Genomic DNA, 14,938 nt, shown 5'->3' with positions numbered 1-14,938 from the left:
AGGGCTGTTTCGGCAGCAAAAGGGGGGCCAAAAGATTTCCCCCTTCATTATGGATTAGTGGTTGGAGACTGGACACGTCTCATAGCCCTTCTCGGTAAGATTAGGGTCATTGTATACGACTAGATTGGGACGGTAAAGGAAAAATCTACAACCAGTAGGGAAATACAGCAACAATTAAATCTTTATTTACAATACAACAGTTTTAAGACTCTGGGATTGATGGCTGCAGTGCATTCCAAAAAAAAGAGCAAAATTTAACAATGTAAAATGGATTAATGGAACATCTGGATATATTTGCATACATTTAATAAGAAAGAAAACAAGATAAAACATCAGAGTTCGCTTCTGACTGCAACTGGCCCCGTTTAGACAGGACGTCTTGCTTATAATTCGCTAATAATTATTTAGAAAGGTGGCTTTAAACAAAAGACGAGGAGATCAAACAGAATAAACGTATAACCACAGGTTTTCACACCAACCAATGACAGATTAGCGGGTCCAAGACCAAGACCAGGTGGAACCGGGTCTGGCACCCGCTTGGTTGGTATGAAAACCTGCATCAAGACTGATGTCTTGTCTTGTTTCCGATGGTTCCCGATGAGTCCGAGTGTATGATGATGATGATGGTCATCAAGTTGTGTGCAGTTTACTTCACGGTGCTGTAGATCACCTTGTGGTCCTCGAGGTCTGCTGCGACGTTCCTAGACATTTCGAAAAATCGTATTAGCGACGCGTCATGTTTATTGGACAATAGCTAATGATCCACAGTTGCACCTCATTGGAGGGCGAGTACTCAGGGCGTTTAAGGAAGGAGCTGTGGGTCATTCAGCTCTGGTCCGACAAATGTGAGGGGCGTTGACTTGACGCTACACATGATCAGGCATAACATTATGACCACCTTCCTAATAGTGTGTTGGTCCCTGTGCTGCCCTGTGTTATCTGACACCTTTCTATCCAACCAGCAGTTTGTTGGATCTCCAGCCTTCACTCCCCACATGCATCAATGAGCCTTGGCGGCCCATGACCCTGTCGCTGGTTTACCACCTTTGATAGATACTGACCACTGCAGACCGGGACACACCCCACAAGAGCTGCAGGTTTGGAGATCCCCTGACCCAGTCATCTAGCCATCACATTTTGGCCCTCAGATCCTCACGCTCGCCCATTTTTCCTGCTTCTAACATCAACTTTGGCGATAAAATGTTCACCTGCTGCCTAATATATCCCCCCCAAAATAACACAGAAGACTGTCGGTACCTGTAGGCAGCACTGTTGGGAGTGAAGGTGACACTGGCATAGTGGACGTCGTCCCCCTGACCGTCCACCAGTACCTCACGGCTGTTGTGGACGTTGGCGTACTGAGCCTCTTCGACTTCGGTGGAGGGAGCCGGCGGCGCAGTTTCGGCAGGGGGTGCGGCGCTGGTCGCACTCGCCGCTGGTACGTTGCCGAAGAGGATCTCCTCGGGTGACATGGTCTGGAGTCACGGAAGATCAAACAGAAGACGGAGGGTTGGAATGAGATCAGATTTAGGAGGAAAAATAAAATAAATGTAAATCTTTTGTTAGATGACTTGCCGGTTTTGGACCTTGGTCTTTATCCGAACCGTTCTTCTTCTTGTCTCTGATAAAATAAACAATTATATTAAAAAAACCCATCATACAGTCGTGTTCCTGGAGTAACTGCTTTATCCTGACCAGGGTACCCTGGACGGGGTACCAATTAATTGCGGCACATCACAAGTTTGCTCATTCAAACGCTCACTTGGTGGGACTGAACCAGAAGGAAACCTGTTGAGTCAGTTGTGTGGCTCGAGAAAGCCTCGGTTGGTGTTCCGGTTCGTTCCAGACCATTCAAATGGGGCTGGGATCAGGGGTCTGTGCAGGACACTGGAGTTACTTGGTTTTTATAGAGCTCGCTTTGTGCACAGGAGCGCAGTCCACACTGCGATAGGGTTTAATTCTCATCTTCGGGAACTGTGTTTGGCAAGGTTGACTCCTGGTGCTACCTAAAACCATGCAAAGGTGACTTGGCAGGTCCAGACTACCCCAAGGTGTAAGTTAGTGATCGTGTCCCTGTGTGTTTCCCTTTGATGGATTGGCACCCTGTCCTGTCCCTGACCAGGATAAAGCAGGTGGTGTGAATGAACAAATTAAATAGAAACAGGGCTACTTAGATCCCTTATCGGGAGTCCTACGGTGTGCTAAGAAGCACGTCTGTCTTTCCTTACCGTTTTAACAAGTAGACGACGATCAGAACACAAATCAGACATACAGCCACGATCGGAAGAACTATGTACAGAATCTCGTACTGATTACCTGTTTTAAAAAAACAAACATAGCAAAAAATTAGACTCCAAACTTGGCCCCTCATGAGCTGAACTCATTCGATACACGGAGCTCTACCTTCAACGGTGACCTGGTGGACGGCCGAAACCGAATTGTTGAGAACATTCTGAGCTTGGCAGTAGTAGGATCCACTTTGTGAAGCCACGTAAACCTTTTCATATCCTACAGGTGACGTTTCACCTTCTACAAACCAGGTGTAGTTCTCAGCAGGTGGGTTAGCGTCGACGCTGCAAGTCAGAGTCTTCGAATCGCTGATGCTTACGTAGATGTTCCTGGGAGCATCTAGAGAACAAAACAGAAAGACACCAATGAACACTGATTCTGTCTTTGGGGTAGGCTCCTTGAGGAATAGCCGTAGTTATTACCTTCGTCTGCCTTTGTTTGTCACCGGCTGCATGGAACATCCATTCGTTTGAACTAACTGCACCAACCTGGTGAGGGTCGTGGTGATTTAGAGCAGCCAATCTACCTTCATCCAAAACTACTTAAGCATCAAGACCTGGTGTAATGACAAAGACCAAGACAAACCTGCAGAGGAAAGCAGGACCCAAGGTACAGAGCACCAAAAAGCCAACCAGCTACTTGGTCCACCAATCAACTGCGACACACAAGTCGAGGCCCTGGATGCTTGTTCCCCAAGATCAAAGCTAAAAAAAAATTGGGAAAGGAATCAACTCGAGAGTCAGATTCAGCCGAAGAATCGACTCCCGAGACGATTCACTTCACTACAAGCGCTGGCTAATGGAATGCCGTGAAGCGCAACCGCTTACCAACCAAGGTTGACGCTCTGGCTTTCCTTAAATAGGAAACTAATCAGCGCCATGGCTTTTGGGAACTGTAGTGCACTTGCCATTGGGATGGGACGATCTACACCCGTTACACCTGAGCTGTCGCGGTATTGATCGGTGAGATTTACTTACACAGGACGTCAAGAGTCGCGATAGAGCTTCCACTTCCATATTCATTACTGAACGTGCACTTGTACTTTCCACTGTTCTCAGAGCTGGCGTCGGGAATGTCGTACGTCTGTCCCGTCGCTAACCAGGTCTCTCTTTTATACCAGGCGTAGTTGTCCACAGGCGGGTTAGCATCGCTGTTGCAGGTCAGAGTCACAGAACTGGTCTCCAGTATTTCACTAGAAGGACTGATGGACACGTAGAAGTTCCTTGGGGAATCTAAGGAAAACACAAGAGAGATTAGAACCCAAAAATTTAGATTACATTAAGAGGATTCAATCTGCCTTCAGTGTTGTCTTGTGGGCGCCTCATGACACGCTCAAAGTATCATAACTTGCGGGTTCAGTGGAGATCATCTTCCTTTATGAGATTTTCAGCAGTTTTCTGATGCACTTGTTCTCAAAAGTATGGATGAGTCTTTCTTCTGTCCTCAGTGTCCAGGGTTCCCATCTATATGTGGCTACTACTGGCGGCTACATAATATAAGAACCTGCAGGATGCACAACCAAGGTCCAACAACACTGAGGCTACAAGACAGAAAGAGCCACAAACTGAAAGATACAGAGACAAGCATAGGAACCATCGCACTCCGTATGATGTTCACCTTACAGGGGAGTAAGACCCACAGGGGCATTGGCGATAAGCCCTCAAAGAAATGCCCGACCATAGAGGAAAGCAGGGATAATTGAATGAAACAGGAAGGGTGAAATCTGAGGTACCAACTCAACAGCTAGTCAGAAAGTATGCCAGCATACCAGCCAGCAGAAACACACAAAGAACGTACGACATTGAGCCCATGGCAAGCATTGAAGATCATTCCCAGCTGCAGCGAAATAACGCTGATGAGGCGCAGAGACTGCCATTTCATCAATTTTAACAATATTAACCAGGCGGAAAAAAGACACCAAGATGTTCCTTGGAGGATCGAAAATAAAACAGCTTTTCGATTCATGGCCATGTAAAGGTCACCGTAAAGAATGATCAGGATAGGGTAGAACTTACACAGAACATTAGGATTTACACCAGTGGAGTTCCCATCTCCACACTTATTACTGCACTGGCACTTAGTCTCCATTATCCTTGGAGTTGATGCTGGAGAAGCTGTAAATCTGTCCTTTACCTAGCAAAGTTCAACCCTTAAACCAGGTGTAGTTCACCTCTGGTGGGTTACCATCACCACTGCAGGTCAGATTCACTGAACTGCCCTCAACTATTCCACCAGAAGGGCTGATGGACACCGATACATTCTTTGGAGGATCTACAGCAGAAGACATTTGGAAAGACATTACAGGACATCACAGGAGCACTGCTGGAGGTCTGGTTCTACGAACTGCCCTAAACTGTTCAGCCAGAAAGACTGAGATGTTCCTTGGATTACCAAAAACATAGCCATATAAAAAGGTCAAGGATTAGGATAGGGTAGAACTTACACAGAACATCAAGAGTCACTGCAGTGGAGTTTCCATCTCCATATTTGTTACTGCAGTGGCACTTATAGTCTCCACTGTCCTTGGAGTTGACGCTGGAGAAGCTGTAGATCTTTCCTTTGCCTAACAAAGTTTCCCCCTTAAACCAGGTGTAGTTCTCTCCTTGTGGGTTAGCATCAACATTGCAGGTCAGATTCACTGAACTGCCCTTAACTATTTCACCTGAAGGGCTGATGGACACTGAGATGTTCCTTGGAGGATCTACAGCAGAAGACATTTGGAAAAACATTATAGAACATTACAGGAGCACTGCTGCAGGTCAGAATCACTGAACTGCTTTCAACAGACTGATGGGCACTCAAATGTTCCTTGGAGGATCTAGAGCAGAACACATCTGGAAACAGTACAATCAACCATAGAAAGACATTGCAGAAAACTACAAGAGTGCTGCTGCAGGTCAGAATCACTCAACAATTCCACCAGAAGGGCTGATGGACACTGAGATGTTCCTTGGAGGATCTACAGCAGAACACATCTGGAAACAGTACAATCAAGCATGGAAAACAGGGATGATAGGGTAGAACTTACACAGAACATCAAGAGTTACACCAGTGGAGTTTCCATCTCCATATTTATTACTGCACTGGCATTTATAGTCTCCACTGTCCTTGGAGTTGATGCTGGAGAAGCTGTAAGTCTGCCCTTGACCTAACAAAGTTTCACTCTTAAACAAGGTGTAGTTCTCCCCTGGTGGGTTGGCATCACCAATGCAGGTCAGATTCACTGAACTGCCCTCAACTATTCCACCAGAAGGACTGATGGACACTGAGACGTTCCTTGGAGCATCTAAGACAGCCAAAAAAGAAACAATCCAAAGAAAACAACTTTTTGATTCATGGCCTATAAAGGTCACAATAAAATGGGGATTAGGAAATGTTAGAACTTACACAGGACATCAAGAGTTACGGTGGTGGAGTTTCCATCTCCATATTTGTTACTGCACTGGCACTTATAGTCTCCACTATCCTTGGAGTTGATGCTGGAGTACCTGTAAGTCTGTCCTTTACCTAGCATAGTTTCCCCCTTAAACCAGGTGTAGTTCACCTCTGGTGGGTTGGCATCACCGGTGCAGGTCAGATTCACCAAACTGCCTTCCAATATTCCACCAGAAGGACTGATGGACACTGAGACGTTCCTTGGAGGATCTACAGCAGAACACATTTGAAGACAGCACAATCAGCGATGGAAATACATTACAGGAGATTCACTGAGCTGCCCTCAACTCCTCCACCGGAAAGACTGATGGACACTAAGAGCCATATAAAGGTCAAGGATTAGGATAGGGTAGAACTTACACAGAACATTAAGAGTTACAATGGTGGAGTTTCCATCTCCATACTTATTGCTGCACTGGCACTTATAGTCTCCACTGTCGTTGGAGTTGATGCTGGAGAAGCTGTAGGTCTTTCCCTTGCCTAACAAAGTTTCACCCTTGAACCAGGTGTAGTTCTCTCCTTGTGGGTTGGCATCACCATAGCAGGTCAAGTTCACCAAAATGCCCTCAACTATTCCACCAGAAGGACTGATGGTCGCTGAGACGTTCCTTGGAGGATCTACAGCAGAACACATTTGAAGACAGCACAATTAACCATGGAGATGTCGTTCAAGAACTACAGGAAGCGCCAAGTTTTTATGACTTACACAAAACGTTGAGAGATACACCGGGCGAGATCTTCTCCCCGAGAGCATTGCTGGACTTGCAGTAATAAACCCCGCTGTCCTCCGACCTGGTGGTGTTGATGGTGTAGGTTCTGCCCTGCTGTAAGGTAGTGTTCCCCTTCAACCAGGTGTAGTTCTGCACAGCTGGGTATCCATCACTGCTGCAGGTCAGATTCACCATACTGCCCTCCAGTATGTCACCCGAGGGACTGATGGATGCTGAGACGTTCCTTGGAGGATCTACAGCAGAACACATTTGAAGACAGCACAATTAACCATGGAGATGTCGTTCAAGAACTACAGGAAGCACCAAGTTCTTATGACTTACACAAAACGTTGAGAGATACACCAGGTGAGATCTTCTCCCCGAGAGCATTGCTGGACTTGCAGTAATAAACCCCGCTGTCCTCCGACCTGGTGGTGTTGATGGTGTAGGTTCTGCCCTGCTGTAAGGTAGTGTTCCCCTTCAACCAGGTGTAGCTCTGCACAGCTGGGTATCCATCACTGCTGCAGGTCAGATTTACTATACTGCCTTCCAGTATGTCAGCAGAGGGAATGATGGATGCTGAGACGTTCTTTGGAGGGTCTAGATAACAATACAACATAAATGTTGCTACCAAGTCAAAGCATCAGCAGGAACTTTAACCATTGGCTACAAGACAGAGAGACGAGCGTAGGAACATAATAATGCCGATGAGGCGCAGAGACTGCCTCTTCGGAACACAAACTCACATCTGACGGTGAGGGTTTGATCAGGAGAGCGGAGCTGTTTGTATCCCTTCACGGCACAGCTGTAACTGCCTGCGTCTGCGCTGCTGACCGGATTCAGGAGAAGGCTGCTGTTGGTGGAGTTCGTGGTCAGATTGAGTCCGTTTCTGAACCAGACGAAGGTCGGTGGGTCGGTCAGATTGCAGGTGGTGTTGCACGTCAGATTAGCCGGTTGGCCCTCCGTCACTTCTTGAGAACCGATCACCTGAAGGACTGCACCAATCAAACAAATTCAGTTTCAGTTTTAACACATCAGATCAACAAGGGTTGAGGAATCAGCAGATCAACTATAAAAAAGCGGCGCGAACGTCAGCAGAAACTTGCGTGTTGAAAATCTGGTACTCATGCTCACCTGTAACATTGAGTGTAACTCCAGATGAACCAGTATATTTTCCTCCTGAGAGGTTTGTTACGAATCTGAAGTAATACACACGTTCATCGGTGTTCCTCACATCTCTTATTCTAACGGCGTGTTTATTTGGACCCTGATCTTGAAAATACTCCACTCGACCTGAGTAACCTGATTGACTGGTAAGATTAGGTAGCTGTACTGCGTTAATGGTCCAAAAGGCGTCCGTCACTTTACCATTTGACGGGTATGTATAAGAGCAGTTCAAAAACACAGCGGATCCATTTAAAGCACAAACATTTTGTGGGGTGTAGGTCACACTCCACTGACCAAGAGTTCCTGAAACACATGAGACACGACAGAACACTGTCTGTTATGGGGCAGAAACACACGCAGAGATGTAGAACAAAAGTTCATTTATACCTAAAATCAAAACAAGGCAATACAAACAAGACAAAGGATTAACAAGACGACACGACTTATAATAACCGCTAAGCTAAAGGTGAATTCTAATCTAGACTAAACACACAGGAAACTGGAACCTAGACCATAAGCTAAACAAGACTAGTAACAAGGACAAACAGGAACTAACGGAGCTAAACAGTGCTAACCAGGCTAACAGACAAAGGCAAGGGCAAACCAGATCAAAATAAAATGAGCCAGGAGCAAGCCGCTAAAAGCAAAGTCATATCAAATAGTCTCCCCCCACTGTTTCCTAGTTCCCTTCTTAAATATCCTCAAATGAGGGGCAGCTGGGGCTTATCAGCAAAGGGGACCAATCATAAAATGGGCATGGCACCTCTACACTGGAGCACAGAGGGCTGAATCTGTGACAGTTGTGGAATTTCGTGGAGTGTTTTGTCTCCTGTCCTGTGCTCTATAGTGCCCGGTCCACGATGCACATACGTATGTGACCTGATAGTGACCTTGAGTACAAGAAAGGCGCTATATACAGTGGGGGAAATAAGCATTTGATCTCCTGCTGATTTTGTAAGTTTACCCCCTTACAAAGACTTGAACAGTCTATAATTTTTATGAAAGGTTTATCAACAAAAAATCCATACTTATTTCCCCCACTGTAAATCCAACCTATAATTATTGTTATTTTAATTATTACTGCTGAGATTTCAAATCTCAGAGATCATAGTGGCCAAACATGATAGCATAACGTCCAGGAGACTGGAAACACCAGAGCCCGTGGTGACCCCTGTTTAATCGTGAGCAGCCAAAGGAGGAACACATTTTGTTTTCATTCCTATTAAAATGAACACTGGTGATATGGACCAGCAGGGGTACAGGAGGAGTTAAACAGGCCTATTAAGCCAGGACAATCGGTCTAGTCTTGACCCCCCAGTAATATTAAAACATTAAAATAGCTGTCAACGCAGTAAATACTACAGGTTAAATACTATCCAAACCCCAGCGAGTGAATACATTATTCATATGTATTCAAGTAAATGATGAGTTTAGCCACACTGGCCCTCTGTGGATAAGATCAGACTCCCACACCCCTTCTTGGATCAGGTACGACGTGCTGACTCACCGTCGATCGTGAGCAGGACGATCAGAGAAAGAGGAGGAAGAAGTCTGAGTGACATCATCATCGATTACCATTTATATCTGCGAAAAATAAAAGATATGATAGCCATTAAAAATCGCTCGGTCGTGTGTGTTTATACGCTGAATCTGCTTGGGCATCTACACAGACAAGATGGACTACCTCTGGTATGGGTAAGGGGTAGGGGGATAAAAGTTTGACGGAGGGGGGTTGTTTGGCCAAGCAGCCTAGCTATTGGGAGGTGCACTTGTCAGTGAGCTCTAAGTGCAGGTCCCCAGCACGGATACCATAAGGAGGGTGGTGTCAGGAAGGGCATCAGGCACTATTTAAAAGTCGTAAAAAACAGTTGCATTGTGTTAGGCTCTGTGGCGTCAGGGGAATGTGCCATCTCTCCCTGACACCACAGGCCTTACAGAGCAGAAACGAGCTGCTCATATAAATACCTGGCCAGCTCGTTAGGGCGAACGGGCTGCAGCTGTGCCTCGTGCCTTCCCTTATTTAAGGGAAAGGTGCAGAGCTGCAGCCGTCGCACCTTCTGCTTTTGTTGGCCATTTTCTTTTTTCTTTCTTTCAGTTTGTTTGGCACTGCGGTGCCCTTTTATGTTTGTTTATTTTAATTCTAGGTTGTGCCGCCGCACTGTGCTGCCGCCACCGGGCCACCGCTATTGGGCCGCCGCCAGATCGCCGCCGCCGAGCCGCCGCCACCTCCGTGCCGCCGCCATTGTGCCGCCGCCGCCGCCGTGCCGTCGCCGCCTGGTCGCCGCCATTAGGTCGCCAACAGGTCGCCGCCGCCGAGCCGCCGCCGCCGTGCCGCCGCCACCTTGATATCCATTAGGGCGCCCAGAGGAACGCGACCCCCTCCCAGCGCAAAGCGCTGGTGACAGCGTCGCGTTACGCCCTCTGGAGAGCTGTTAATAAACGGCCACTTCCCAGCCACTCTGGCTGGTGACAGCGCCGTTACATTTAGTCGTTTAAGTCCGCAATTATTCACACCCGGTAGCTGGCATGGCGCCGACCAGCACAAACTGCTGGAGAGCGCCGTGCCACTCAACTACCGGCGGTGTTACCCCCCTTCTTTGGCCAACAGCGCGAGGTTTCCCACCTCGCGAACCCGGTCGCTTCGCCTCTTTAGTGCTGGGAGCAGTTTTTGCTTTCAGCGTTGCGGTGGCAGCGCGCTTAAGCTCCCAGCCAGGAGGTGAGCGACCAGGGTTTGCGCCTCGCGCTTCCCCTTTTTCCCTTTTATGTTTTTTTTTCCTGTTTCTTTCAGCCACGACGTCACCGGCTGCCTTCGGGATTCCCCGAAGTGTTTTCTGTTCTGGTTATTTTTTATTTTATGGTATATTATGTTTATTATTTGTAAATAAAACCCTTTTAAGTTTAATCCTCTGAATCCTTGGGTCCTTTCTCCCCACATCATAACACATTGTAGTGGTGTATTGGATTATGATGACTGTTCTGTCCGTCACCTCATCCTGACCCACTTAGGAAACCTGCTTTTTACATATTGACACAGATGTCACTTATAAAACATGTTTTCGAGTACTTGAGCGGTTGCTTAAGTCTGGGCGAATGACTATCGTTTGATTGTAGTGAATCTCGGGAGTGTGTAGGCGCCTGGCCAGTGCCTCTGTCCCACTTGTGGACACAATACAGTTTTGGTTTGAAAGATAGGGTCGCCCCTCAGTTTGGCAGAAGCTCACTCTTCCTGATCAGTTGAGCTCCTGCCAAGACTGAAAAGGGCTTCCCGGTCTTAAGAGGTGGAGCTGGAGATACAGACGTTTAAGCAGATTGTTGTGATCTAATTAGTCTTACGGGTGTTTTTAACCTTATTAACCGGGTTTCCATCCAAACATTTCTCAAGTGTAATGCGCATTTATGAAATATCGGCAGAAAAAAGAGCGAAAAATGTCGCATTTCCATCAACTACAGTTATGCAAAAAAACTGTACATGACATGTCGACGCGCTGCAGAGAAACGAGCAAGATGGAGAGATTTAATTCGGGTTTTGCTTTAAGTAGAATTATATTTACAACTTTTTATGGTTATATTGTTTGCAGCTAAGAGACGTCGGGCAGAACGAGCAATGGCCCATCTAATGTGGCCTCAAATCTCCGTGCCACGGCGACGTTCACCTCGCATCTGGGAACGTAAACGCACTAAACAATTTTGGGAGCACATCGTGCAGAAGCATTTTTCAGACATGCTTTGGATCAAGAATTTCAGAATGTCAAAATCAGCCTTTGATAAGCCATGCACCATGTTTGGGTCATCCGTAGAGCCAAAAGTTTACAGTCACCGGCCACCCGTGCCAACTGAAAAGAGGATCGCTGTTGCCTTGTACAAGCCGGCCACTTGTGCGGAGTACGGGGTAGTGGGTGAGACGTTCGGCGTGAGCGTAACAACAGTTCACTGTAGTGTACATGCTGTATGCCAAGCAATAACATCAAAACTAATGAAACATTACGTCGTATTACCAAATGCGCAGGAGGCAGAAGAAATAGCACAGCGTCATTATGCAGCGCATCATATACCACAGGTGTACACGCATTCCAATCCTCCCTCCAGCAGTCGGGTACAGGGACTATGAAACGTCATCGTTTATTCGCAAAACCTGTTTCCATCCCCTTTTTTTCACATTTCGGCGATGCGTTATTCCAACTTTTCCACCTCGTTCAAGCGTGAAAACTTTTTTTGCGATATTTGGGTCTTTTTTCGAATTTTTTATGTGTGGTAAGAAGAATATGCCGATCCATCGCAGGGCTTGGGACTACCCCCTTAGATGTTATGTCTGTGTAGACACCTAAACAGCCTGTAGTGAACTAGTGCCACAGACCACCGCGCCACTGCTTTAGGGCGGCAACACAAACCAAAGGCTTCTAGATGAGCCAAACATTACTGGGGTAAAGTGGGGTGAATGAGGCGGGGGTGTAGCGTAGTTCTCTGTCGCAATCGGGACGCCGAATCTACAAGGACGTCGCAACACAACTCTGACAAAATGATTGGTACCTTATAAAAGATCCAAAGGTTTAGGAGAAGGAAATTCCTTTCAGGGTGTGGTCATGAGAACAGATTGTTTGAAACTCCCAAACACATCCAAGTGGATCTGATGAAGTCACAATGTCCTTCCAAGTCCGATTGGGACCCGAGTGGGACCCCTCTTCTCTAAAAAAGTCCAGACTAGAATGGACGGCCAAAATGCGAAGTCAAACACGATGCAAATGACTGACGAACTAAAGTCCCTCTAGAAGAAGGAACCAAATCGATTCTTTGAAGAGTCATACCAGCTCTGTTTAGATAAAATACATCTTTAAACAGTAAGTCAGCTCAAATTTAGCTGGCTTATTCTGATTGGTTATCAAAACTTTTAAATGTTAAATTCCACTTTAACAATATTACTAACCAAACATAAATCCACTGCCAAACTAGGACCAACAACCAGCTCAAGCTAAATTTGTTTATATAATATATATTAAGCTAATATTTACCAACCACAAACCCGTGAAGGGTTTCTTACCATGTTTACCCTGGGCTCTTTTTTTCCGTCGTGAGCTTCGTCAGCTGTGAGAGCGAGTGTGGTTAAACTTGTCACGATACCCTTTTCTTGCAAATTGAGCGCAGCAGTTCCGCCTCGCGCAGGTTCTGGACTGGACACGACGGCCGAAGCGCAGAGGCAAATTCCATGCAAATGAACGACAAATTATAGTCCCTCAGGGGAGAAAGAGCCTGATTTAGAGCTTTTCTGTGAGTCACGCCGACCTTGTTTTAGTGGAGGGGAAAACATCTTTTAAAGAAGAGCACACCGTGGAGGTTCATTAGTGTTTTGGGGTTGCTTCGGTGCCTTAGGAACTGGGTGGCTTTGCTCTGAAGTCACAGGAGATCAAGAGGTTTGGTAAGGAACGTACAGCGTCGGAAAGCTGTACCCAGTGTTGCCAACTACTCAGTAAGGAAAGTAGCTATTGGCTGTCCTAAAAGTCGCTAGAAGTCGCTAAATGACGTCATCGCCTAATTTGCATAAGGTCCATTTGCGTGTAATCGACGCTGTAGAAGAGAGGAATAAAGTGGGTACAAAAAAAACCACCCTAAATATGTTTAGAACTACAAATGAACGTTCTTCTGTTGATTCGTGGTTTGTTTTTCTTTTTTAAGACAACACTGAGCTACGCTGGGGAGGGTTGCCAGATTGCGACAGTAATTTTCAGCCAAAAGGCATGAAAAACCGCCCAAAACACAGGATAAGCAGATGATGTTTAGCATTTCACAAATAATAAACCAGTTAAACCATCATGACCTACAAATTATATCTTAAAATGCACAGATCAGTAATTATACATTATAAAGGACAAATTATTTTTGCTTGCATGTCTTTGAAGTAGCCTACCAAGTTTGTAAAATGCATTATTAATGATAGGACACACAAACTTGCAAGCAATGAAAGTTTAACCTCTCGTACATATGAGAGGTTATATGTACGAGACTTGCTTTCCTTCATATTCAACTCAAATCACTTGTCTTACATATGAATCAGTGTATTGATGGGCGCGGCAACAGTGTCTTGGACTGGAAAGAATAACCTGTCAATCAAACTTTTGACAACGGGTTGGATGTGGTGGGAGAAGGTAGACCTGTTTATATTCCACCTGCTTTAGAAAGCAATAGTTTTTTTTATTTACATTTTAAGCCGCCAAAATGATACAAACCAGCCCAAATTTTGTCCACCTGCCAAAGTGTGTTTTCCCCTGCCAATTTCCAACAAAATCCGCCCCTTTTGGTGGAAAACCTCCCAATCTGGCAACACTGACTGTGACACTGACCGCCCGTGAGTGCTTTGGGACGGTGGAGGGACTCACGGCAGGACCCGCTGCTCGTTGAGGACAGTAACTGCAGAACAATATGTGTTTTCACGTTCGAGTCTCCAAAAGTCTCCAACAACACCAGAAAAAGTCGCTAGATTTGTCGCTAGTCGCTTTTTTGAAAAAAAGTCGCTAGAGGGGTCTGAAAACTCGCTAAATATAGCGACAAAGTCGCTAAGTTGGCAACACTGGCTGTACCTCAGGATCAGATCATGGATCATCCAGCGGGAAAATACGCGGTATAAAGTGTAGGGTATATTTAAAAAATAAATAAACACACACGTCGTACGACTGTTACCCTGTGCTATGGTTTGGAGGAACTACGATTTTAACCCTCGTGAAAATCACCGGGATAACACGGGTGCAAGGTGGTTACCTGACCTCACAAGCGTACTTCAGATCTTTTGGAAAGCCAAAGGGCCAAAAGCTTTTTGTAAGGTGTCCAGATATTTTTGGTACATATTAATATACATATTTACTGTATATGATAGCAATTTCAAATGCTCTGCCAATGAAGTAAAGTCCACATTCGGAGAGAAAAACTGCTAATAAAACACAACCAAGTCCAGACCTGAATATTAGCGAGGCAGTATGGGATCAGCAGGACAGAGAAAGAAATAAAAAGACACCCGAAATCTTACGAAGAACTCTGGAAAGTTCTAAAGGACAGTGAACCTCTAACCACAAACCAGTGAACGGTTCCTTACCGCGTTTGGTCGGTGCTTGTTCTTTCCGATGACCAGGTGGTGAGAATCCGAGATCTTCATCAGCTGTCAAGGCAAGTGTGGTTAAACCTGTTCCTGTTACCTATTCTCGCAAATCAAGTGCGGTAGTTCCGCCTGACGCTGCTTCTGGACTGGACACGACTGCCGAGGCGCAGAGGCAAATTCTATGCAAATGAGCCACAAATTACAGTCCCTCAGGGAGAATGAATGTTGGACAAATAACCCTGATTTGAACGAACCT

General features: G+C 46.0%; 1 protein-coding gene across 1 annotated transcript in view; it reads right to left on the bottom strand.

The window, feature by feature from the left end:
• Positions 1–646: 646 nt before the first annotated feature.
• LOC134328501 (B-cell receptor CD22-like) overlaps positions 647–14,938 on the bottom strand; it is a 22,330-nt gene continuing 8,038 nt past the window's right edge. The window contains exons 2-12 of the mRNA XM_063009591.1: positions 7,569–7,904; positions 7,181–7,429; positions 6,085–6,342; positions 5,677–5,934; positions 5,318–5,575; positions 4,733–4,990; positions 4,438–4,560; positions 2,404–2,529; positions 2,273–2,316; positions 1,258–1,475; positions 647–701 (exon numbers count right to left, since the gene is read on the bottom strand). Coding sequence (XP_062865661.1) covers positions 647–701; positions 1,258–1,475; positions 2,273–2,316; positions 2,404–2,529; positions 4,438–4,560; positions 4,733–4,990; positions 5,318–5,575; positions 5,677–5,934; positions 6,085–6,342; positions 7,181–7,429; positions 7,569–7,904 — 2,183 coding nt within the window. The remainder of the gene's footprint in view (positions 702–1,257; positions 1,476–2,272; positions 2,317–2,403; positions 2,530–4,437; positions 4,561–4,732; positions 4,991–5,317; positions 5,576–5,676; positions 5,935–6,084; positions 6,343–7,180; positions 7,430–7,568; positions 7,905–14,938) is intronic.

The sequence above is a fragment of the Trichomycterus rosablanca genome, chromosome 15 (genome assembly GCF_030014385.1).
Source record: "Trichomycterus rosablanca isolate fTriRos1 chromosome 15, fTriRos1.hap1, whole genome shotgun sequence".
In the NCBI taxonomy this organism is placed as follows: Eukaryota; Metazoa; Chordata; class Actinopteri; order Siluriformes; family Trichomycteridae; genus Trichomycterus; species Trichomycterus rosablanca.
Note: the sequence above shows the minus strand (reverse complement) of the source record. Positions and strands in the feature narration are given on the sequence as shown.